At 43.4% G+C, this 23,883-nt stretch overlaps 2 protein-coding genes and 1 long non-coding RNA gene across 5 annotated transcripts in view; 2 read left to right on the top strand and 1 right to left on the bottom strand.

The window, feature by feature from the left end:
* The first annotated feature begins 330 nt into the window (after positions 1 to 330).
* On the top strand, positions 331 to 18,039 carry RP2 (RP2 activator of ARL3 GTPase). The gene is made up of 5 exons (XM_048051155.2): positions 331 to 583; positions 7,794 to 8,459; positions 10,036 to 10,150; positions 11,301 to 11,386; positions 14,619 to 18,039. Exons 1-5 carry the CDS (start codon positions 449 to 451, stop codon positions 14,700 to 14,702), a joined length of 1,086 nt encoding a protein of 361 aa, XP_047907112.2. The 5' UTR covers positions 331 to 448; the 3' UTR covers positions 14,703 to 18,039.
* Positions 15,262 to 23,571, bottom strand: LOC125180534 (uncharacterized). 2 transcript variants are annotated; one of them, XR_007159147.2, is made up of 2 exons: positions 23,269 to 23,571; positions 15,262 to 23,183 (listed from the first exon to the last, which is right to left on the bottom strand). It is a non-coding gene; the product is annotated as an uncharacterized lncRNA (long non-coding RNA). The 2 variants fall into 2 exon arrangements; XR_010826626.1 differs by having other exon boundaries at positions 15,262 to 23,180.
* The window catches only part of JADE3 (jade family PHD finger 3), a 60,339-nt gene continuing 60,003 nt past the window's right edge, over positions 23,548 to 23,883 (top strand). Inside the window, exon 1 of one of the 2 annotated variants that reach the window (XM_066983254.1) lies at positions 23,548 to 23,771. The gene's annotated coding sequence lies outside the window, so the exon portion shown is untranslated. The remainder of the gene's footprint in view (positions 23,772 to 23,883) is intronic. The other variant, XM_066983227.1, reaches the window with a different exon arrangement.

Raw genomic sequence — 23,883 nt, 5'->3', positions numbered from 1 at the left:
GCGGTTACGACAGACAATCCATTGATGTGAGGTAACGACCTTCTGGTAATGCATTTTTAGGCTTTGTGTTGATTAATTAAATGGTGTTTTAGCTTTTAAGAGGAACGTATCAAATGCTGCTGCTCCTTCCGCCTAGAAGTGACTACCGCACCTCAGACAGGCACGCGGAAAGGGGGAGCCGGCCGCCGCGCGCTCTCGCTCGCTACGGGAGACGGGGGCGGGCACGCGCGCGGGGGAAGCCGGAAGCGGGGCGGGGCGCGGGCACGGCGCTGCGCTGGCGCGCGCGCTCCCGATACTCCCCCCCCCCCCCCCCCGCCCACTCCGTGGGCAGGGCCGGGCGGTGCCAGCGGGCGCGCGCCGGGGCCGTTGGGGCGCGCGGCGGCGGCGTTGGCCGTTAGCGGCGGCCGTTACCGGTTGCCGTGGAGGCGGCGGCGGCTTAGCGGCGGCCATGGGCTGCTTCTTCTCCAAGCGCAGGAAGGCGGCGCAGGGCGGGCAGCAGCAGCAGCAAGCGGCGGGAGCCGACGGGGAGCCGGCGTCCGGCGAGGAGAAGGCGCCGCGGTACAGCTGGGACCAGCGGGCCAAGGTGCGGGGCCCCGGGGCGCGGCTCAGGCGGGTGCCGGTCCCGGTCCCGGTCCCTGCCGTCGCCGAGTGGCTCCGGGCTCGCCTCGGGCTCCCCTCAGGGCTTAGCTCGCCTCCGGCACCTGTTGGAGGGGCGAAACTCGCCGTGTGCTGCGGCTGGCAGCCGTGTGTCTTCTTCCTGAGGGGCTGCTGGGGGGCTTGGGTTTGCTTCCTTTTTTATTTTTTATTTTATTTTATTGGTGTTTTCTTCTTAAATGCCCCCGGGGCTATAGAAGCATCCCAGCAGTCCGCTGTGGAGGGCTGGGGGAAGCCAGCTCCTTCCCGGCGCCGTTTCCTGACCTCTTGAAGCCTCAGCACCTAAGTCCCGCATTCAGCACGCTTCGTCCCGGGATTCATTTCCTAAATGCCCTGCCTTCATAATCCTCCTCGTTCTCTGGTAGCCTCTGCATGGGGAAGGAGAAAACGGGGCAGAACTTAAACTTAATTCGTGTGGTTTTGAGCAGACAAAATTCCCAAACCTTTAGGCCATGTTTTACAACTATAAGAAAGAAAATGTGTGAGCTTATTTGAATGCTCAGCTTGCTTGCTTGCTTGCTTGTTTTTTTAACTTGGCTGGGTGCTCTAGGGTGTCCCTTAAGTCTTTCAAGTAGATTAAGACAAGCTCTGGTGGAGATGCGCACAAGAGCGTGCGCGTGCCCCAGAGGAATCAGCTCCTCGAGGACGAAGGTTGATCTGTGCTCGGCTTGTTGCTCCGACTTGCTGTCAGACTGTTCTTACAGTGAGAGCACTGTACTGAAACCGTGTTTTACAGTGAGCAGGATGAATCCCTGTGCAAAAGGATATTGCTAACTGAGCACTTGAAACGGTATCGTTTAACCGTAGAGCAAGTTGATCGGGTAAAGCTTAGCTCATATGAGATTTCTTTTACCTCATCTGCTTACGTGGCACTAACTTCTAAAACTGTAACAGGAGGAAAATCAGGACTTAGAAACACTTGATTTGGAGAACAACCAACCTCCTGGCTAAGGAGGTGACTGTTAACGTGCTGGAAGTAGGTGCGAGTTAACAGACTGGGTTATTACAGCATGAAAAAGCTATCTCTGGGGTGGGAAAAAGCGTGTAATATATTGCGTATACAGCAACTTCCTCTTTGTATAAAAGACTCTGAGAAACGGGAAGAATCCATGAGTTCGGGCTGTTCTGCTGAACTGTGGAAGCTGTCAAATTATCTGCTTAATTTGGTACAATGCAGCCCAAGAACAGCTGTTGGATGTCCCAGCCCACTTCTCTTGCTCTCTGCAGCTCACTGCAGCCGTTGGGATTTTAAGTGTTTACTTGGCACATCGAAGCAGGAGGGCAGTGCTGAGACACTTGGTCTTAGGTGAAGGAATAGTGAGCGCTTACTGCGCTTAATTTGTTCATCCCAGTTTGTATGCAGTGACACTAAGTCAGTGTTAATGTATTAGCTTTAGGTATTCTCTCTGGTATGTTTTCTGTTGCTGTCTTTAATATTTGTGATGCATCAGAAAACATACTTACTCATTTGTATGCAAAGTTAGATTGAAGTCAGTTGGAAAACTTGTGGTATTAAGATTCCTTCTTGTTCATCAACTGCATCAAATTTGTGTTCTGAACCCTGAACGCATCCACAAGCAAACCTCTTGACAGAGTTGTCTTTTGATGTTCGTTTCCTGTTACTTTTAATAATGTGTTGGGTAGGGGATGTTCTAATTTCAGGCTATCGTACGCAGTGATGCAGTTTTGGTTGCGTAGCGCAGTTCTGCAGGTGGAGCTGGGAATTGTCTATAGTTCTTACAAGATACCCTCTGTGTTCTTACAGATGGGTAACTCTTGCTGCTCAGATGCTCCAGTTGTCTTCCTGTAAATGAACGCCAGACTGGCATGCTTACGGTAGGCAGAGCAGTGTAGGCACATGCGTGTGCATGTTCCTTTGCTCCTTTGTTCAAGGATGGGAAAAGAGGTGACAACTGGCTGGCAGCTATGCTGGCAGGAGCTCTGAACTTGAGGCAAAACTGCTTCTTCTGCATCTGAAACAAGGCATCTTTATTGTGTTCTGGTGTTAAAAGGTCACTGGTGGTACTGACTGGTAGTGTAGACCTAGCCAAAGAGTATTGAGATAAAGTCTTTGTGACTGTATGACTCCCGTGTAATAGTCCTGAAAATGGACCGTATCACAGAAAACTAAATGTGAAATACTATAAGATGCTGATAAATGAATTAAAGTTAAGGAAAGTAAATGGTGGTGCTTGAGGCTACTCAGCGTTCAGCTGTGATTTCACCTGGAACATAAGATTGCACTTCTGTTCTCAGTCTCCCTCTTCCTCTCCTACCTTACGGCATTTTGTGTGACCGAACAGTGTTACGTGCAGGACCAGAATGATAACTCACAGCAGTAACAGAATGTGGGTGCACGCAGAGAGGAACTGGGGTTGTGTGTCTTGAGGTGGCTGATAAAGCCGTGAGCTGTGATCTTCTTTGCAGGAGAAGAAACACAAAAAGCTGCATAGTGGTTTTTTTTCTTTTTCTGCTGTTTTTCATCTTCAAAGAAATAGGATTAGATGAATTAGGATTGCAGTGACGTTCAAAGTTTAAAGGGACTTTCCTTTCAGAATTTTTTTCCCTTTTTGAAGGAACAAGTTAAGATTTTGTTTCATGTCAATTGATTTGCAGATAAACTGCTTTACTTGATAGGGAACATGTAACAGTCATTACTATCAGGCTGTGATAGCTGTGTTCAAACTTTAAACAACAACAAAAAACCAGAACTTTAACTTCCTACATAAATCGTAGTCTTCTGCTAGTTACTTTATGTTTGAGGATTTTGCTGGAGTGGTCTGAGCTGATGCATCTCCCTTAAGCTTCTCAGTGCACCAGAAAAACTACTGTATTTCTCAAAATGTAGTCTACCAATTGAGAAACAGGCAACAGGTTAATATTAAACAACGTTTTAAGTTAAGTCTGATAAAAGTGTGTAGGAGCTCTTTATTTCTTCCTCTTTTTCTATCTGTGGTATTTGATAACAGTTTGTTGTTCAGAAAAGTATGAGAATGACCATTTACTGCTATTATTGGCATGCTGAAAAAGGGGGAAGATTATGAAGAACAAAAGGAAATGTGGCTTTGCGTTGTACTGGTCATGTTTAAAGTCAAGGTGTGTAGGAGATACTCCAAGATTAAAAACTGTGTGCTAATGACTAGATTCTGCGTGTGTTGTACCTCTTTCCACCTTTTCTTGCAGCCTATGAATCTAGACATCCGCCAGAGGTGAGTAACTGCAACAAACCCATTCTCCAGAGGATGTTGCAATTCAGTGCTGAAGGGCACCAATCCCATATAAGTATGAATGCGCAGAAGCGTATAGGCCCGGAATGCACTTTCCTTATTTCCTTTCTGTTAATTCCCCTACTGACAAAACTAGTACGTAAAGCTTCTTAAGTCCATGCACCCACCCCGTACCTGCAGTTTTTAATGTCACCATGTCAGCAGCCAACTCTTATATACCCTCAAGTGCAGACAGGTCTGTAGCTGAAATACTGTCTGTTATGATTTAGAGAGATAGGGAATGATTTTTTGAAAACAATATTTAAAAAAAATTTTGTGTCAGTGGCTTAGAAAGACTTTAAAATTGTTTGCTTTGCAGGCTAGAGACGAGGAACTAGGGGATAACCACAATCCATTAAGAACTGCAGTGCCTCCTTGTATTTGCAGTGGCATATTATTGCTGACTAAGACTCCTTTTTTGATCGACCAGGTGAAAAAGTCTTGTTAGCACATGAACTAATACCAGAAAGAAGCTGTTGGGAACCTTGGTGATTCTAGGGACAGCTTCCATGGGAAACTGTGAGGGTCTAGGACTTCTTGGTCTTTTTCCAAATGGGAGCTGCCAGGTCGTGGTGCCAGTAAGCTGAGTGATGCTGGGTGATGGTGGCTGAAGAGATGTACTTCATCTGCAGCTTTCGTGTCTGGCCTTTGGCCTTCTTGCAAGGCAAGTGTTTGCAGGAAGCAAAGCTGCTTAATACATCTTTTACTTGCTGTAGGAGAACTAGCTGGAGTTCAAAGCAACCATGACAAAGTTTTGCTTGCCTTCACTTCCCTCCTTTCTTTGTGCTTTAAAATCTTCACTCTTACAATTTGTTCTCCAGTCCTTTGTAATGGACTTATCACCGATGCTGTTTCCAACAACCAAAGATGAGATGTCCGCTTCTTCTGTTAAGGGGGAAAAACTAGCAGGGATTTTTTTTTTTTATCATCATATCTGGTTATTTAGGTTACTATATGAAGCAATTCCTGAACCTATGTGTAGCACTTTGATTAGAAGGTTTCAACTCTTGAGCTCTGCCTGTATCTATCAATGCAAAACTGTCTCTCTAAATTCAGATGAAAGCATTAAGAGTAGTTTTAAAGTTGCAACTATAAATACTGTCATTGTTTGGACTTACACCAGGTTGGAAAAAGGAGTTAAAAAAAAATTACGTCTATTAAGGGATGGGGAATAAAACTTGTGTCTGGGTGAGATGGGTAGAATTGGGCAGGGTTCTCTGAAGCTTTGTCCAAATGTGAATGATAGGTAGATGAGTTACCAACCTGTTGATTTTTCTATTGCTGACCTGCCACATGCTCAAGATTTTGCAACAAAAATTCACCAAATGAGTAGGCAGAGAATCTAAGTAGCCCTGGTTATCAGTGTATGAATCTTCAAACGTTATCTTTTGTTGCTTTGTATTTCCTGGTCTGCTTTGTTTGCTTAAGCAATTAGTGCAGTCTGTCTCGGGGGAAGAAAGGTGGATGTACTGATGTAGCATTACCCTGTTGATGGTATCTGTAGACTTCAGTACTGTTAAGCATGAAACTCAGCGGTAAGTGTGTGTGCATCCTTAAAATTATAGTTCTGCTTTGATGCTTGTTTCTCTGAGGTGTTTCTGTTACCCAGGGGAAGTGAAATATTCAGATGCGCTACAGCTGCTCGGGTTACTGTCTGCTCTGAAGGCCAATAACCTGGTGTGGCAGGGAGAGTGCTGAGGTCTATCTTGTTCGGTCCCTCTAGTGCCTATGGCTGTGTTAGTCAATAAATACTCTTGCTCCATAAAAGGAAAACTCAAGGCAAAATTAAAGGAAATTGACAAACTCCCTAGAGTGGTGAACAAACTGAGAAGTAAGAGTTGCGTCACTGCACAACTCTTCATTCACATCAGGGAAATAAAATTGAGCTCCTGAATCAATACAGATTATCGTTAAACACAAATACTCCTCTTTTTCTCAAGTGCTCTCTCCGAGCATCTCTGAGACTCTGTAACATGTGGGTTAGCAGACTAACCAGTGTTTTTCACGTAGGCCTAAATAAAATCGCAAGGTGAAGGTGAAGTTTCACACATGTCTGCAAAGACCTCAGTGTAGGACAAACTAGTGCTGCTTCAGAGGCTTTTAGAAGAGACTGATTTAGGACACAAGTAGTTGCTAAGTCTCAGAAAAGCTGCAAGTTCCGGAAACTTTGAACTTCCGCTTCCTAAGAGAAGTAACTGTTCCTCTGAACCCTGTTTCCAAGGCACTGTGTCTGTCTCCCAAGTTTATAAATACAGACGTGTGCGCGCATATACACAAAGGTGCGTGCATGTATGTACTAGGAGACGCATGGGAAGAATCTGTCTAACAGCAACTTTGATACTTAAATTCTCTCAATGGTTTGAGAGTCCCTGGTGGATCAAGTAAGTACCGTTACATGAGGCTTGTTTAAGATCTTAGAGGGTTTGACTCCAAATCATACAGCTGGGTCTCCATGCAGTGCTGCTTATTATTTGAGCCTCCCAGTCCTGTGACTCTTCCTGGATGTGTACTAGTGATACTGAATATGGCTGAGGGGAAGATTTCTGGGTTGCGTTCATGGAGAAGATTCATCAGCTGCAAACTTAGTCTCGTGTCAGGAAGTCGGATATGATGTATATCAAAGCGCAGTTGGTCAGTTAATCTACACTTAGAGCTTCCAGTAGCTATTCTGGACAAAACCTGCATAGAGGGAGCTGTTTTACTGAACGTCTGACGCAAGCCCATCCTGGTTTGTGGTTTTAGAGACTAGAGACCTTTTTCTGGTCTCTCATCTTGTGTGAGTTTGAAATACTGGGGGGGAGGAATTTCATCCAAATTGAGCTATCCGGGAGCTGTTGTAATGCAGTAACCCTGCTTACAGTGCACAAGCTTGAAGGCCTTCAGACTGAATGAAGTGGGAGGCTTTTGAAGTGATCCGGTGTTAGACTAGTTCAGGTACTCGCATGCTTCCAACTGCTATGGTAATAAGCTTGCACCAGAGGGCAGAGTAGAATCTGCTCTGGGAAGCATCATTGCCGTGACTGTCAAGTAACCCAGCTCGGATTCCTTCAGTGTTATGGCAGCAGCTGCTGTGCTAGCCGTGCTGCATCACATGCCATCCCTTGTGCAGCGCAGCTTCGGTCAGTGCCGCGGCTCCCCTCGAGTGTCCCTGCCAGGCGGAAGAATGCTGGGGCGTGGAGGAGGAGAGGTCTGCGAACGTGACCGGAACGCCAGCACTGCCAGCGCGTGCTTGTTACTCATAGCTAACACAGTCATGTAGCTGTTGGTAGCACAAAAATCCCAGGGCCGTTAGCGCAAGATAATGCTGTGGCATGGATAAGCAAGCTCTTTGTTGTTTGCAAACATCATGAAGGGGAGATACTGCTTGGAGGTAGCAAGGTTTCCTTGCCATGTGTCGAGGTGTGGTAACTAAGACCAAGAGAGCTGCTTGAAATACTATCTCTTCCTAGCCTTATGAATCTTTAAGTACGTTGGCCAATTCATTTATTACTGTTATTACCGGAATACCCAGGACAATTGTTCTTGTTGGAACGGTTTAGATCTCTCAGGGAAAGCTCTCTTTTTTCCCCCCCATTTCCTTATTAGAGAACAAGCTGAGTTGTGGTGGGTTTTATTTATTTAATTATTTTGCAATATCTCAAGTTTTGTTTCAGTTCTTTGTTGTACCTCAATAATGTGTGTTCCAGTAACTTACCTAAACAGTTTCCTCCAATCTTTCATCACTCTGATAACCTGTCAGGATATTCTTCAAAGAACAGTTATCCTGTACAGTTCTGTAATATCTTGGCTAATCCAAACCAGTTAACATCTGGAATGATAATACTCTCTGTATGTGAAAACTTTCACTTTTTTTTTTTCTCCTTCCTTCTTCAGATTGACCCAAAAGATTACACTTTTTCTGGACTTAAAGATGAAACTGTGGGTCGACTGCCTGGAAAAGTAGCAGGGCAACAGTTTGTCATTCAGGACTGCGAGAACTGTAGCATCTACATATTTGACCATTCTGCTACAATCACTATTGATGACTGTGTAAACTGCCAAATCTTTTTAGGACCAATAAAAGGCAGCGTGTTTTTCCGCGATTGCAAAGATTGCAAATGCATAGTAGCCTGCCAACAGTTTCGCACTCGGGACTGCAGAAAGCTGGAGGTATTCTTGTGTTGTGCTACCCAGCCCATTATTGAGTCCTCCACAGGTATGAAATTTGGTTGTTTCCAGTACTATTACCCTGAGCTTGCTTTACAATTTAAAGATGCTGGACTGAGTATCTTCAATAACACGTGGAGCAACATCCATGACTTTACCCCTGTGTCAGGAGAAAATAACTGGGGCCTTTTGCCTGAGAATGCTGTGGTTCAGGATTATGTTCCTCTGCCCAGCTCTGAAGAGCTGAAAGCTGTCAGAATTTCTACAGATGCTATGAGGAGCATAATACCAATAACTCGAGGGCGGAGACAGAAAAGCAGCGAGGAATCGTGTTTGGCCGTGTTTTTTGCTGGTGACTATACAACTGCAAATGCCAGAAAGTTAATTGATGAGGTAAGTGACCTTCTTCTGTGTTCAGCTTTATGAATTTCTAATTGAACTTTCCTCTGGATAGCTGTGGTGCTTACTGAAGGGAGAATGGTGAGATTCTGCATGTCTACTAACCATACTAATCAACTGCACTTCTTAAAACCTTATAGCAAGGTAAGAGAATGGAGCTCATCTGATCGAACAGTTATTTTACAGCTGACATCCTGTGGTTGGCACATCTGTCCTTTAATAGTTCCAACGTATTTTTCCAGCACAGCACACCAAACCTACGCTCTGAGGAAAACGTGTAGTTCATTTGGTGAACTTGGCCAAATGTAAACGATTGGCAATGCTTGTGAAAGGGAGATAGCCTTGATAGCTGTGACTGCTGGGGCAATAAGCTAATAAGTTAATTGTCTATCTGTCCTGAAAGCTTTGGCAGTGCTAACAGAGCTAAAAATAACATGTTAAATTTTAACCCCTCTCTATTCCTTCCACAACTCAGTGTTGGGATTATTTTTTTTCTGGAAAAGGCGGTGAGTGTTTGTCACAGCTGGTCAGCTGTCTTTGATTACTTAAATAGCTGGTGCTGTCTCTTTTCCTGTCAGGCAGGAGCTCCTAGGCTTGGCTGAGTTTGGGCTTCGCTGGGCTAAAATCTGGGAGTGGCTGGCTGCTTTTAGTGCTCTGGAGTGCCAGGGATGACAGAGCAGAGCCAGTAAATGAGCTACAGCTTGAGAGAGGTATCTGCAAAAGCTGCTGATCCCAGTGGTGTGTGAGCAACAAAACAACTGATGGAGCTCCTTGCCTTGTTTTTTTTTTAACTACAAAGGAAAAAAAAAACAAAAACTCTAGGGTGTTTCCATGCCTCCCCCAGTTAGATTTTCATGGAACTGAGCTACCAACAGCTACTTGAGTTAAGGGAGATATTTTTGGGTATTTTTTCTGAAGAAGGATCGCCTACAGTAGAGAGGGTATTAGAAGTGTTCTCCTGTGTTTGTCCCCTTTAAAAATAATAGTTAAGGAGATTCTGAAAAACTAGTTTAGACAAATGCTATGGCAATCTTACTGCCCTGTAGTCTAATTAATGATTTGGAAGTACCAATATAGTCGTTTCTTCTTCACGTGTCTTTAGTTTCATACTGAATCTGAAGTAAAAAGCTGTGTGTGTTTGAAAGTTTGTAACTTTTTTTTTCCAAAATGGAAAACTGAGCAGTGGATAGATGAGTGTTTGAGCTAATACTTGTCTGAACTATTGCAGACTAATGAGAACTAACTGCTTGACTCCAGATGCTTGAATGCTTTTAACTCCTATTAGTTTCAGCTTGTGAGGGATTGTGGGGGAGAAAAAACACACAACCTGAGCCATAACATAAAACACAAATTCACATTTACCCCTCTAGGTGCAATAGGGCAGAGGAGTAAATCTGGATGAATGGAATGAAAATAAACAGAAATGTAGAAAAAGCAAATGATCTTTGAAAGGAGCAAAAAGGGTCCCTTTGCTCTGTGGCTTAATGCATATGGGTCTATTCCAGTGTAGTTTGGATACTCAAGCTGGACTGTATGCTTTAGAAACATTTTTAACTTTATCTGTTAATAGATGACTGGCAAAGGCTTTCAGCTGGTACAGACCAAAGAAGTTCCAATGAAAGCAGAGGATGCTCAGAGAGTTTTCCGTCAGTCTGCATCAGAATTCATTCCACTGCTTGAAAAAGGTGAGATTATGCATTGTTTTGTTTCTCTTCTTGATACAGAAATCAGCTGGCAGTGGAGCATTCTGGAGAAGGAAAGAGAAATCTGCATTGTAAAGCCAGTTGAGGTGAACTTTGGAAGCCTCAGACAGGCCCTGATCCAGTCAAAACTGAAAGCATCAGAAATGAACAAATCCATGTATACTTCGTGGCTCTGCCCCTCCTCTAGTGGCCCAACTGCATAGCTCAGGAGCTGGGGCACCAGCAGATCTGTTTGGGGTGGTCAACAAAGGCTTGTGTTTCTATAATCAAAATATTTTGGCTTATCGCAATAGAGGTGAGCCACCTAGAAGTTCAGTGTTTCTGTACACACATTTAAGCAGATCAGTGTAGATGTCTGTAAAGCAGGCAAGTGTTAAATTCCTGTTTATAAACGGTGTACTGTCAGAGTACTTCAGAAGCTTTTTTGTTGATTTGTCTGTAATTGGTTTTTGTCTGTTCCTGTAGAAGTGCTGACATCTTGCCATCTGTTATATGCTGAAGCTCAGTACACGCTCCCAAACATAGCAGCAACATGCGTTTTTTTCATAATAATATGAGGTCCATGGTGCTCATTGCAAGAATAGGACAAAAGTTACACTTTTCAGATGACAGTCTCGATAAAGGGCTAGTTTGCACCCATGTGGGAAGAAATAACACGCTCAAAATGAAAGAAGAGAAAGGGGATCTGGAAATAGGGGGGTGAGAACAAGTCTGAAAGTCAGGCCGTTTGCTATCTTGGTACTGTGAGGTAAAAATGCCTGAATGACTCAGTCGTCCTCCAGATGTCTGTGAAATGGCTCACTATTTGAGCAGTATAGTCTGACTCACTTCCATGATGCCCTCCACTCTTTAGCATTTCTGTGCCATTGCTGCCTTTCAAGAAATAAAACTGGAAACCTGCTAGAGCCTCTGCAAAAATGAGCATGGAGCTGCGGATATTTTCTTTTCAGATAACGCTGTGCTTTGAAGTTATGGTTAAGTGTTTTTATTTTTTATCCTGTATTATGGCTGCTCAAACAACAACAAAAAAAATCAAATGGTTATTGCAAGTTTCACAGTTCCTTAAGGGATGAGAAATCTAGTGTTTTAATGCTTAAAAGTGGCATTGATTCTAGATGAACCTATCTTCTAGGTCCAGTAGTTGCTTTGGAGTTTAATGGAGATGGTGCTGTGGAAGCATGTCAAAGCACTGTAAATGATGTTTTTAATGGAACCAAGGTAAGCTGGTGTGTTGATTCATTAGCAGAAAATGTTATAGGACATCTAAGATACTTTGTGGTCGAGCTGTAGTTTTGACATACTGAATGTTCTTTTTATGTTTCTGTACAGTAAAATCCAAGTATCCCAGTTGTGAGGTTTTTGTTTCTTTGTTTTACTCAAAACTCAAGTTTGCTTGTAGGGGAGGAGAAAAATTGCCCCTAGGAAAGGGTACTAAATTCCCATATCTACTAAGGAATAGAGTGTTTCCACCTAAAACTGTTATTCCACATAGTAGTAAAAACAAATTTTATAAACGTAGTAGGGTAAAGCTCTCCTCCAAGTCTTACACTGAAGTCTGCTTTGTCATGTCCTACTTTATTAAACCCTGACAAAGATACGATGGTATTTCAGCTTCTCTCAAGATTTACTTTTGCTGTGAATGATATTGCAGAATGCAATCCTTCAAATATACTTTGCTTTTTTCTTCTGTCAACTTGTTTTACTGTAGCTTCTTCATACCATACTTCCTTTTTGGTTGCTGTCCCCATTCCTTTCAATGGCAGTGGATTTGAGAAAGTGTCTGGTAACAATTAGAGCGCTGCAAGGAAGCAGCGTTACTGATAATAGGAAAGGGACAAACCCTTTGCTTCCAAGCTGCTCAAAGAAGACTAGAATGTCCTTGGGACATACAGTGTCCATACAGCTCTTTGCTATCTTTCAGTTCCTCTCAAAAGAATTGCTCAGGAAACTAGACTGCCCAGATTCTGGAAAACAGTCTTCTAATAAGTCATAGACATCTGAAATGCAGCTAATGCTTTTGTTTTGGATTTACTATTGCATCAGCAAAACCCTGATGTGTTGCAGGCCTTAATTTAGATCTCTGAGTCTGGAGAGTGCAAGAACTACAGTCTGGACAGTGCTATTGCTGATTGTTTCTTGCTACCCAGAAGTCTCTGCAAGTTTTACCATAAAATTTACCTCTTTAACTGGGAGCTTACAGTGGCTTTTTTTGGGTATAGTTAACACATTCTTTTCATACAGAACAAGGCTGATAGTGGGTGGGTAATTAACTTATTCTTCTAGATCTCGGTTTCTCTATTCAGAGACTGAAGTGATATTAATTATTAGAACATATAAGAATTTATACTTTCCTCACTAAAATGACTGGCATCTGTTGTCATAATGCAGTGAATGCCGGGATCTGAGATGCACCCAGGAAACTCAGACTATGCACTTCCTGCTGTGAAGCAATCATTGTTCTTGAAGGTTACAAATGTGGAATTACTTCTTGCTCGTGGGTTCAAAACTTCTCTTTGCAGCCTGGCTCCACAGTAAAGTCTGCCTAACTTTCCAAGCACTTGTTACAATGAATTAAGAATCAAGACTTTGGGCTTCCTGGGAATTAACTATCCTTTATTTAGATAAAAACTTAACCCCAAAACATCTGATCAATGCTGCATTTTTTTATGGATCTCTAGATACTTAAATATCGTGACTACACATTTTTAGGAATCACAGAATCATGGAATGGCTTGGGTTGGAAGGGACCTCAGTCATCTAACTCCAACCCCCCTCACCATAGGCAGGGATGCCACCCACTAGATCAGGTTGCCCAGGGCCCCATCCAGCCTGGCCTTGAATGCCTCCAGGGATGGGTCATGCACAATTTCTCTGGGCAACCTGCTCCAGTGCCTCACCACCTGAAGAATTTCCTCCTAACATCTAATCTAAATGTCCCCTCTTTTAGTTTAAAACCATTACCCCTCGTCCTGTCAATACCTGATTGAGCAAAGAGTCGCTCTCCGTCTTTTTTATAAGTCCCGTTCAAGTACTGAAAGTTTGCAAAGAGGTCACCCCAGAGCCTTCTCTTCTGTAGGCTGAGCAGCCCCAGCTCTCTCAGCCTATATTTGTAGGAAATGTATTTGAAGCCGGTCTGATTTTTAAGCAGGTAGTTACATTTGCATTTGAAAGCCGCAGTTAAAAATTACTGACTTCATCCATTAATAAACTTAATTTTACCAGACATTTGTTTCTGAAATAAATCTGATAAACCTCATGAGATAGGGTAGAAAAGTTCATCAGCAAAAGCACAACCGGAGGTTTTAGAGCTGCTTGGTAGACACAATGTGTTACAAGGAGATCTCTATGCTATATATGCCTAAGTGGAGTTCCACTCTGTGTGGACTAGGTAGATCTGCACTGTTTACCTCTGGCATTCTTTCTGGTGTGATCTTCTGCCTTTATTATTATTATTATTTTGCATTTTTTTCAGTACTGTTCATTTGCCTTGTAACTTATAAGGTCTTCTGCAAAATGTAAATTGCAATATCCTGGTAGGTAAGGATACTGAAAGAACATGCTCAGTTCTTATGGCCGTGGTACAAATTGCTGTTGCACCACCAAACTGCCAAATAATTAGCAGATATTGTGTCCCTTCAAACAGGAGTCTACTGCACCTCCAAGCAGTAGTCTAGGAGACTGCTTGCTTTGTGATGAAATAGGTTTGTTTTTTTTAAGTTGTTGTTCTGAAACCAGAAATTGGCTGGACAAAAGGATATACATCTTAGTACATGTTAAAAGTAAACCAATTTAAGGAACTGTCATAGTTTATGTTGATAGGGTACTCTGAGCTAAAGCAGGAAAACAGCACTGTACGAGTGTGATTATCTGGAATAATTCGACATTTCTATAATTATCCATTTCTACATTTCCAGTGCACTTCAGAATAGCTCTTTACAAAATGAAAATCTAATTGTTTAAAAAAAAATCTGAAGAAGCAGCAGCTGTAAGTTTTTTGGGAATATAATGCAAGGGAGTTTTTCTTACAAACTTTGGTTCTGTGGAATGGAAGTTTAATGGTAGCCTGAGGTTTTGTCATCCCTGTTGTGTTCACTCTCTCCCTACTCCCATCCCTGCAGACAGAGTTTGACTTTACCAAGCAAAATACATCTAACCATATACTAGCTGAAGCTGTGACTCCTGAATAATTTCATCTAAACTTTTGATTCCTGTCAATGTAAGGCTGGGGTTTCTGCAGCTCGCGTGATTGCTAGGAACAGGTCACAGTAACAAGGGGCGCGTCAGGGCTCAGAGGATTCAAAGGCTGTTCTAACACATAGTGGAAACCAAGCAATTTGTGCCTCTTATGAAAAGAAAAAAAAAAAAAGAATCATGACTGGCTCTGAATGAGCAAAAACTACTTGAACTTGTTACTAGTGATGCATAACTATTCCCTTGTTTAATAAAATAGGTTTTTGTATCGGAGAGCAAGGCATCAGCGTCTCAAGATGTAGACAATTTCTACAACTTTGCTGAAATGCAGATGGGAATGTGAAGTTTAACGCACAAATGCTCACGTATGGTTTGCCTCAACACTTGGATGTCACTTGGCTTGAACACTGCAGTAGTATCAGAGAATTTTTGTCGTTTGGTTTTGTATTTCTCATATATTCCTTTTCTAAAGCTCTTGGAAGTTTTAATACCACATTACCTGAACTGGAGTAAATTTCATACCTCCTTGCGTGCATTATGTTTGAAGCCAGCTCCAGAAACCATGGAACTTTTGTACTAGTTTTTACAGTGATTTCTAAACTCTTATTGACATTTGAATGTTTCTTGTCAACATCTAATAGGAAGACATTTGACAAGTGCAATGCTGATACGCATTTGATGCATTAATAATTGTGAACTTTAACTCAGACATAGTTTAGAGAGTATAGTTCTGTGACATTCATTGTTCAAAACTTTCCCGCGTGCAAATTTGCCTTCACTGGGGGGCAGAGAGGAAACTGTAGTTGACTTTTTTCTGAAAGCTTAGTCTGGAATGATTCTTCGTGTATATCATGCTTTCAGAAGCAGTGTGTGACTTAAAATGTTTATCTGCTTTATTCTGCTTTGGCGTCTTTTTTTTTTTTTTTTTGAATAAAATTGCTTGCAGGAACATTGAAGCTGAGAGTTGTCATACCGGCAAGCTGGTGAGTGAGCACTTGCTAGACTCCTCTGCTCTGAGGTGAGTACTGAGCGTGAGCGCCCAGCTGGAGATGCAGAGGTCTAAGGTCCATTCAGGGTCTTTGGAGATACTGCTGCCTCTGGTAGTCCCACGTCACATGTGGGATGTACCTGAGGTGCCTTTGGACTCTGAGTAATGACCTTCTGGCACCGTTGTTGTTTGCTCTAAGGGACGTACAGCAACCTGGAGCCACAGAAGAGCTCTGATGGCATTAAGAGTATTTTCTTTGCTAAGCCACAAGAGCAGGGTTTTACAAAAAAGTTCAGTAGTAGTACTGAAAAATTGGCTGTGAAGTACTACACTGTGCTGTAGGGTTTACTTCAGATTAATTCTAAAAACAGACTGAAGAAGTGCTACTAACATATAAGATGTGTTTGAATAGCGATCAGTAAGGATGCTTATTTCTTTAGAGTGCATATTAGAGTGCATATCTATGCTGATATTAAATACATGATTAATTCCTTTGGGCATATTTGATCCTCACCGAATTTCCTACGGGAACTTAAAGGTTACGTCCAGGTTTACAAGCCCTCTGTAATTCTTGAACAGGTTGAGCATACAAATGCACAAAACCAAATTTATTAATTAAAATTGTGGTTTGCCAATATATGTAGCCTTTACAATCCATTGAGCACATGCTGGCTGTGCTGAGGTGCTAAAGCAGTAATGTCCTCATTACGGTCATCTGTCCAAAAACCAGAGCTTGAGACTCATTTTCAGTTCAGATGCACAATTCATCAGTTTCACAGGTCTAGAGTTCCAAAAGTGGGTGGCTGAGAATACACCTCTTGCTAACCTTTTTTTAGAATTAGCACGTGAAAGAACCTGTTCTCCTGAAATTCATAGTTCTGTCGTGCCCAGGAGATGTTCCGGGCTGTCATTTTGTCACTGCTAGGCAAATGCATACCCTTAGTTTAAACTAGATATCAAGAATCTGTCCTTAGGACCTCTTACTAGCAGTATGCATAGATTAAATAAGGAAGAATGTCTCCTGAAGTCACTAAACCATTAGCATACTGAAGGTCAGAAAAACGTCGCTTCTGTGAAATGTTTTTATTTGACAGAGTGAAATAAAATTAAACTGCCACCTAAATCTGACTGGTGGAAGAAATTGCTGCTTATTTGCACTTAGCCAGCTAGATTTTTTTTTTATATATATAATGTGTGAGGAGAGGCTGTGAAATCAGCTGCAAATCTTTGGATCTGTCCACAAAGCACTAGCACGGTTTGTCAGTGAATACTGCTGGAATTACTCTGGATACATGATGTAAATACATTTTTCTGATATGGACAGAGTTGTGTAATGTACTTCAAAACTGTCATTGTGTAATTTCTCTTAGTAGTACATGTATTGGACCGTCTTGATCTCTAACCTTTCACATACAATATTTCTAAACTTATATGCTGACACATAATTATGTATATGTTACAGTTTATTTTTTGTATTTTCAACCTGATCTGGAAGCGAAGTGCGAAATTGATTTTTGTGACTACTTTTGATGAAGGACAGGATGATTGATTGAAAATTAATCTAGGCTTGAAATAGTGAAAACCTTTTTTTACATGCTGGGGAAGAGCAGGGTATTGCTTTTTTTTGTGTTGCTACTATGCTAAGCAACATAAAGGGTTTTTAATTTTTAAAAACCTAAATAATGAAGGAGTTTCTCAATCCAATTATTCATCTTTTGAATTCAATTTCTTTTTAGCAGTTGTTAAGAACACTTCTAGCCTAAATAAGAGTTCACCAGGTATTGTATGCATTACAGAATGGTACATGCTTCATGTAGTCTTTGTATGTTTTATGTCTATCTTTTTGTGTAATTTGCATTGCACCGTGAATGTAATTCATAATAAACATTGCAAATCTAAACTCTGGATTCTGGAAGACTTTCTTAAATCGCAAGCCATTGCAAAATATAATTAAATATTAAAACAGAATTCCATGTTTAAACAGGGACTTTAAGTTGTCAGATACTCACAGCTAATTGAAAATAAGCATCAAACTCTGTAGTCATCCATCCACCAAAAAAGATGCATTTTTGACAGCAGTGCAGTCATCCATCCTCCAACCCAGTAAATTTTTGACAGCAGGGATTCTTCCCCAGAGTCACTGAAGATATGATTAACTTTACATTGCAGTTTTCCTGGTAGAATATGCAGGAAGATATTCTTATATCAAGTTGTAGAGTTACAAGTACAGAGATTCAAGGATGAAGACTGTTAAAGCACTTTTTCCTGCTCTGTCGCTCTGTGTGCACGTTTGTTTTGGTTTTGCTTGTTTGTTTTGTTTTAACATGTAGGAGTTTTGTCCTTTTTAACTGTGCTTACCTCTTTGGGTCCTAGATGGATGCTAGCAATGTATGCACGTGAAAAACAGATTGTGGTGTTTATAGTAGTAGAATTGCTTGTTTAGAATCTAATTCCTTTGTGTGTTCTACTTAAGATCTAAGGACTCCTGAAAGCAGGTAAACGTTTAATAAATTTCCAATCTCAGCTTTAAACTGGTCAAAAATGAGAATTTTCCTGCTAGAGCTAGTCTAGAGTAACTTTCACAAAGCATAAATGTGTGCTAAGAACATGAAGTACTGTATCAGTATAATCTTTTGTTGAAGTGATTGGGTTCAACTGTGAAGCTTAAAAGAATAAAAGCTTCTGATTTGCACTCGGCTGTTGTACAATTTTACAGTTTAAATAAAATCTTACACCCCAATTAGATTTGAATTGCTTGCTAATATTTTTTTAATGTATTATCTAAGTAATAGTAAAGCTTAAATATTTTCGTAATTTTTACCAGTCGCATCCTCAAATACTAACCAGCAGAAGCTTTGTATCTGTGCCCAGTTGCTAGGAAGTCACCCACTTTCCTTTGTCCTATCTAAATAAGTCATGCATAAAATGCATGTATTTAAGAGTAATCCACATACCAGGCTGCACTTACATAACTGGGACAAATTTTTTCCATTCCAAAAAGGAGCTTGAAACTTTGTGTTACAAAATATGTGCTTCAGTCATTCTGACTAATAGGGGCAAAAATGAGTTTTACTGACTTATGCTTCAGAGAGAACTGTAGCTGAATATCTTCTCGTCTTAAATGCTGGCTTTTAAGCATTTAGGCTTTATTCATGCAGCATTCAACTTTCTGTGCATATTCAAATCAGCATTGCTGATAATATCTTGTAGAAGTTGTCAATTTCCTAGGCTTTTTTCCTAAAGATTTAATAAAAGCTGGAGTGAAGTGAATCTTTTAAGATCTGGAAGCAACCCAGGTGCCTGCCTGAGTAGTTCCTAAACTCTATTAATTCCTGTTTAGCTCCTTGTTGGCTCTTTTGTATTTCTATGCCTTTTTTTCCCCCCCAATTAATAAGTGAGCCTTCTGAATCCATAATGGTGATCGACATAAGTCTTTGGAGGTCTGCAGGAATAGCTCTTCCAAGGCATGTTTAAACTGGTCTAAAACATCTAAATTCTAGTCTGACTGTATTAAAAGCTACGAATAAGTGCTGATCGTAAGTGTTGCCTCTAGTAAGCGTGTATTTGAGAAGGACGGTGCAAGCGGGCTGCAGCACCATTACACTGAGTGCTCTAATACTGCGTTTTTGCTCCCGTGTTTGTTGAAAAGCAGTTCGGTGGTGGTCCACACAGTTCCCTCGGTGTCTCAGAACTTGCAATAGGAGCTGTAGCAGTTTGCTGAGGGTAAGTTTCTGAAAATAACAGCTTGCTGCATTGCCAGACTGGCGGTTTTTCTTAAAACCGTCTAGGCTGAGCCCTGCCTCTGTAGGTTGAACAATGCACCCATTCGATATGGAAGACTTGAGAAGCATCAAATCTGGTAAAACCAGTGCGTACAGGAGGCTTCACTGAACGGCTGGGAGTTACGGTTATCTTGGTGCCCATTTAGATAGAAGAATGCTTTTTACTGCCTTTATCAGGATGCGTGACTGCCATAAGACTGTTGCTGGCTATGTTTGTGGTCATGCAGTCTTCCTGATGCGTATGTAATCACTGCTGGTTCTGAGTAAGAGAGGGGAAAAAAAGAGGGGAAGTGAGACACTTTTTTAAAAGCTCTTAAGTTTTCTGAGCGCACAAAAAAATGCAGCTGCTCATTCCTTTATTTTTTTACGCGTCCAGTGATGATCTCTGGCTATGTACAACCTCATGGCTGGAGCATCTGAGGTCCTTCCCAGAATGTATTGCACAATGTGACCAGCATCGGTCAAGCACAAGTCATCCTTTTTCCAATTGCACAAGGCTTTACCATTGCCAGTGCTGTGAAGGGTCTAATGAGATCTTCCAAATACATGTGGAGTTCCCTCAAACCATTCTGATAAAAAACACTATAGGAAGTTTGTCCTAAAAGCATCACGCGAAGCTGGTGGGTGAAGAAACTTAAGGTTAGGTTAAGGGGTTCTTGAGCAGTGTTTAAACAAGCGTTTGGTGTTGCCAAACTGCAAAGGCTAAAAGCAATGTGCTGTTACAAATTCCACCAAAACGCTGAGCCTAAACTTAAGGCTAACCGCCTCTGCGCTACTAGGAGCTCAAAGGACTCGGTGCTTGGATGACAGTGGTACGTATCTCTCTGCTCTGCCAACTTCACTTTCTCATGAGTATTGTGGTGATAAAGTCATGTGAGAATCTGTGCTTTCATTTTTAGGTAGTTTTGTTCTCGTGGTGATGAAGAAAACTCAAAAAGGTAGTTTTCTGGTTGTTTTTTTAAGCCATTAAACGTGTGTCTCAAAAATAAAATTGAAACAACCTTTTTCTCTTGGGGGGAAGGGTGAATAGGCAGTTGGCTTGTGATTTCTGAGCACTAAAGGGAGTGGCAGCCTTACTTCCTCCTATGCCCATGGATGCTAACCGCTGTAGGGAGATCGTCCGAACGCTAGCGTATATGGCAACGTCGAGGCATCCGGCTTTCCAGCTCTTCTAGGTAAGAGATGCAGTGCTTTTCCTCACTAATACAACCATCAGTTTTGTTATTTGATTCTTTTTTGGCAGGTAGGTACTTGCATGCATTTAAGGTACAGACCCGTAATACTGATAGGTTTTGAAAGCTGCTGGCAGTTCTCTCCATTCTACGCTACTGTCTCAGAAGGAGAGAGATAAATAGTTTTCCTCGCGCAAAACTTTGAACTTGTCAGATCCTGGGAAGTGAAGCTGGCACACACATTTCTAAAGAGAGTAGATGCTGCACGGTTGTGGTAGTACTTTTTAGATTCTTTTTGTCTGAATGTGCTGACCTTTTTATGTGGGAAGACCTTTTCCCCTGTTTCTGAAGTCCCTGCTTAAAAACCACTTCAGGTACTTCTTTCAAAAGGGCTCTGAAAATTAAATGGAAGGGCTGTGCTATGACCCGAGGGCATCTTTTGATAGCTGCCCCAACAGGTGCTAAAGGCTTGGATGCAGTGTTAGAGGTAAAGATGATCTTTTGAAGCTCCGAGCGTTCTTTGCTCCTTTTTCTAATAGTGCCTATCAGAAAGGAACACCTTTAGTCACAAGAGGATTTTGAGACAGCTAATGATCCTTAGATGAGACTCTACTTTGCATTTTTTTTTTCACGCAGAAGAATGAAAGTTACTCCACAGCGATAATTAGCTCTCTTGTTTGCAGGTGGGTGTTTGTGCTTTACTGTAACACTTCAGTAATTTTGTTCATTGTGAAAAGAAAATAAGGGAGGTAAGCTTTTTTCTGTCTCTTGCCAGTAGCTGTCAGTGCTTGCTCTCATTTCAAGGACGTGATATCAAGGCTTCATCAACGGTATCTGATCTACCGACGAATCAGGTTTTATGCAGCATCTGCAGGTTTCAAAGAAAGGAGGAATGGCAGGCTTTGGTATCGGTGTCTTTCTTTCCTTACCGGGGATAGCTAGGACTGCTGTCCGGGGAGGCTTCCACGTGCAGGCCGGGAATGCTGCACAGACTTGGAGGTAAGGGGTATGCGTTAAATAACCTCGCTTCCCCCCACAACTCCTTCATGATACTGTGACCCGTTCGCTTTTCACTGCTCTGGCATCTGATCAGAGAGACCAGATTTTTGCAGGAAAAAATATTTTCTGTTGAAACTTACTGAAATACTTCTAGGTATTTCAGTTATAGATGCTGCTTTTGTGGCTCCAGTCCACATTAAACTCCAAGTGACCCAATTTCTCAGATGTTAAACATTACTTCAGTGTAACTTTCTTAATACACTAATATACTGTGGGCAGCCTTCGTACAGCTGCATAGTGACTCGGTTCAACTCGAGTATGGCGTATACGTACACATTATTTCATCCTGACCATAGTTCTTGTATCCCTAGCTTCCAGAGCATTCCTCCCGTGGGAGGACTTCATGTTTGTGCTATATTTTATCAACATGTTAACATCTGGCTTTGCAAATTCTTCATATTCTCTAGGTGCGCACGAGCATCTGTAGTTCATCCTTTCTCAGGAAAATGTGGAAACTGCATCGCATATGTTTTTAAAAAGAGCAACAGTGTACAATCTGCTTCCTATTTATTCATTGTGCTGCATTTTCCTATAGAATTGTATAGCAAATGTAAATACAATTCTGTGAAAACTCTTATCAAATGGTAGATAGCTTGCTAGAAGTTATGCAGGATGAGATAATGAAAAATGTATGTGCACGTAAAAGCGTTTACTGAAATTAGTAGCTCTGCTGACTTTCTGCCACAGGTTTTCCCACGTCACACATCTTCTGGCACTCAGCCCCTGTGTACTGTAGAAGCAAAGATTGGGATGTCGTCCTCTCCTGACATGCGACAGCCAGTGCAGGAGTGTGTGTGTGATCCCGGGCATGCAAAATGAAGATAGCTGCCCAACACCTTTCCTGGCTTGGGCTGCATCTGCTCCGGGTGAAGTCCCTCATATAGAAAGCAATCTGGCAGAAAAGTCATCTCAGGAAGGTTTCTTTCTTCCTTGGCTTTCAAAATGACTGATGCTTTAAATACACTCAGAAGATTTCATGGACACACGCGCACACAAATTGTTTTTAATCCAAATGAATATATTGGTGTCTGAAAATATTCAGTTTAACTGATAAATATTCATGATGATAAATATTCAGCTCAGTTTAACTTGATCAGATTTTAAATTCCTTTTACGACTAGGAAACGGGTCTTTTTCTATTATCCAGAGACTTGGTTTTATTGTTCTGAATTCTCTTACTTCTGGACTTCAGATCTCTTGTCTAAAAATCAGTACTGCCTGCCCTGACACCAAGACCCTCCGGTTTGACACAGAGGATTCCACAAGTGTGTGTGGGGGGGGGGTTGGGGGGGGAATTCTTGGCGTTTGACTTGACATTGTGGTTTTCTGAAGCTGCTCAGAGAAGGCTCGGAGTGTTTTCCTGGCAAGTATATATTAATGAACAGAAGGCAAATGAGGTGATCGCTGGTGCGTGAAGGAAGTCATACGTGTCAGCATCGCTGGTTGCTGTCTAACTGCATTTGTAGAAAGTTACATTCTGCATCACCCACAGGAATACTAACCAGCTAGTCAAAAGAAAAGCAACGTGTTTTTTTTCTGCAGCAGGTGGCAGTTCCACGGAAGCCCCTGCCAGCGGTGTTTTACGGTCAGAAGCTGACACGGCCTCAGCGAAAGCTGACTTGGGCGAGTAGCGGAGAAGCGAGCGGCTGCGGGTTACCGAGCAGACGTTGTTGCATCGTGCTCGGGAACTGGGGGGGAGAAGTAGCTTGGTGCCCGCTGGGGCTGACGGTGGGTGCTGAGACGGGGTCGAGCTACGCCGACCCCCCGGCCAGCAGCAGTGCCTCCTCCTCTGTTCCGCTCTGTGCCTTCTCCTCTCTTGGCTGCTGAGGGAGAACGCTGTAGAGGAGCAGCGCAGCCATGCCAGGCCAGCAGAGCCGTGCTCGGCGCTGCTCCTGCTCACGCTCTTACCTCTTCACCTCAGGGCTGCGGGAGCCCAGCCTGGGCTCCCTGCCCCGCCGCAGGGCTCCGGCTGCCCCCGGGCCGCTGCCGGCACGCCGGGGCCGAGCCGGGGCCGAGCCGGGGCCGCGCCGCGCTTGCCGCAGCCGGCGCTCGGCGCAGCGGGCCCGCCGCTCCTCCGCGCGTCCGCCTCCTCCCCGCCGCTCCCCGGCCGGGCGGCGAGGGAGGAAGGAAGGGGAAGAGGCGGAGCCTGCGGCCGGCCGGGCGCCGCGGGGCCGACAATAGGGCCCTTGTGCGGCCGGGGGAGGAGCGGCGGCGGGCGGCGGGCGCGCAGGGCGGGAGCCGCCGCCGGCCGCCACAGGGCCCGGCGGGCGGGGGCGATGCGCGGCGGCGCGGGGCGGCAGCGCCGGGAGCAGCGCCGGGAGCGGCCGCGCCGGCCCTGACGCCGGCCAGCGGGGCCGAGCCGGAGCCGTGCCGGAGCCGTGCCGGAGCCGGAGCCGTGCCGGCGGCGGGAGGTGAGCGCGGCCCCGGCCGCACGGAGGCGGGGCGGGGGGCGGCCGCCGCGCCGGGCCTGTGCGCGGGGGAGGCGCCGGGCCTGCGGCGGGAGGGAGGGAGGGGAGGAGGCGG

The sequence above is a fragment of the Anser cygnoides genome, chromosome 1 (genome assembly GCF_040182565.1).
Source record: "Anser cygnoides isolate HZ-2024a breed goose chromosome 1, Taihu_goose_T2T_genome, whole genome shotgun sequence".
Lineage (NCBI taxonomy): Eukaryota > Metazoa > Chordata > Aves > Anseriformes > Anatidae > Anser > Anser cygnoides.
The sequence above is the reverse complement of the archived record's forward strand: the minus strand, read 5'-3'. Positions and strand labels throughout refer to the sequence as shown.

Excerpts from the sequence above, each read along its gene's own strand:
- RP2 (XM_048051155.2), top strand. The coding sequence starts at position 449 with ATGGGCTGCTTCTTCTCCAAGCGCAGGAAGGCGGCGCAGGGCGGGCAG. Across the intron at positions 584-7,793 it reads GCTGGGACCAGCGGGCCAAG|ATTGACCCAAAAGATTACAC; the intron begins GTGCGGGGCCCC and ends TTCCTTCTTCAG. Across the intron at positions 11,387-14,618 it reads ATGTTTTTAATGGAACCAAG|GTTTTTGTATCGGAGAGCAA; the intron begins GTAAGCTGGTGT and ends TTAATAAAATAG.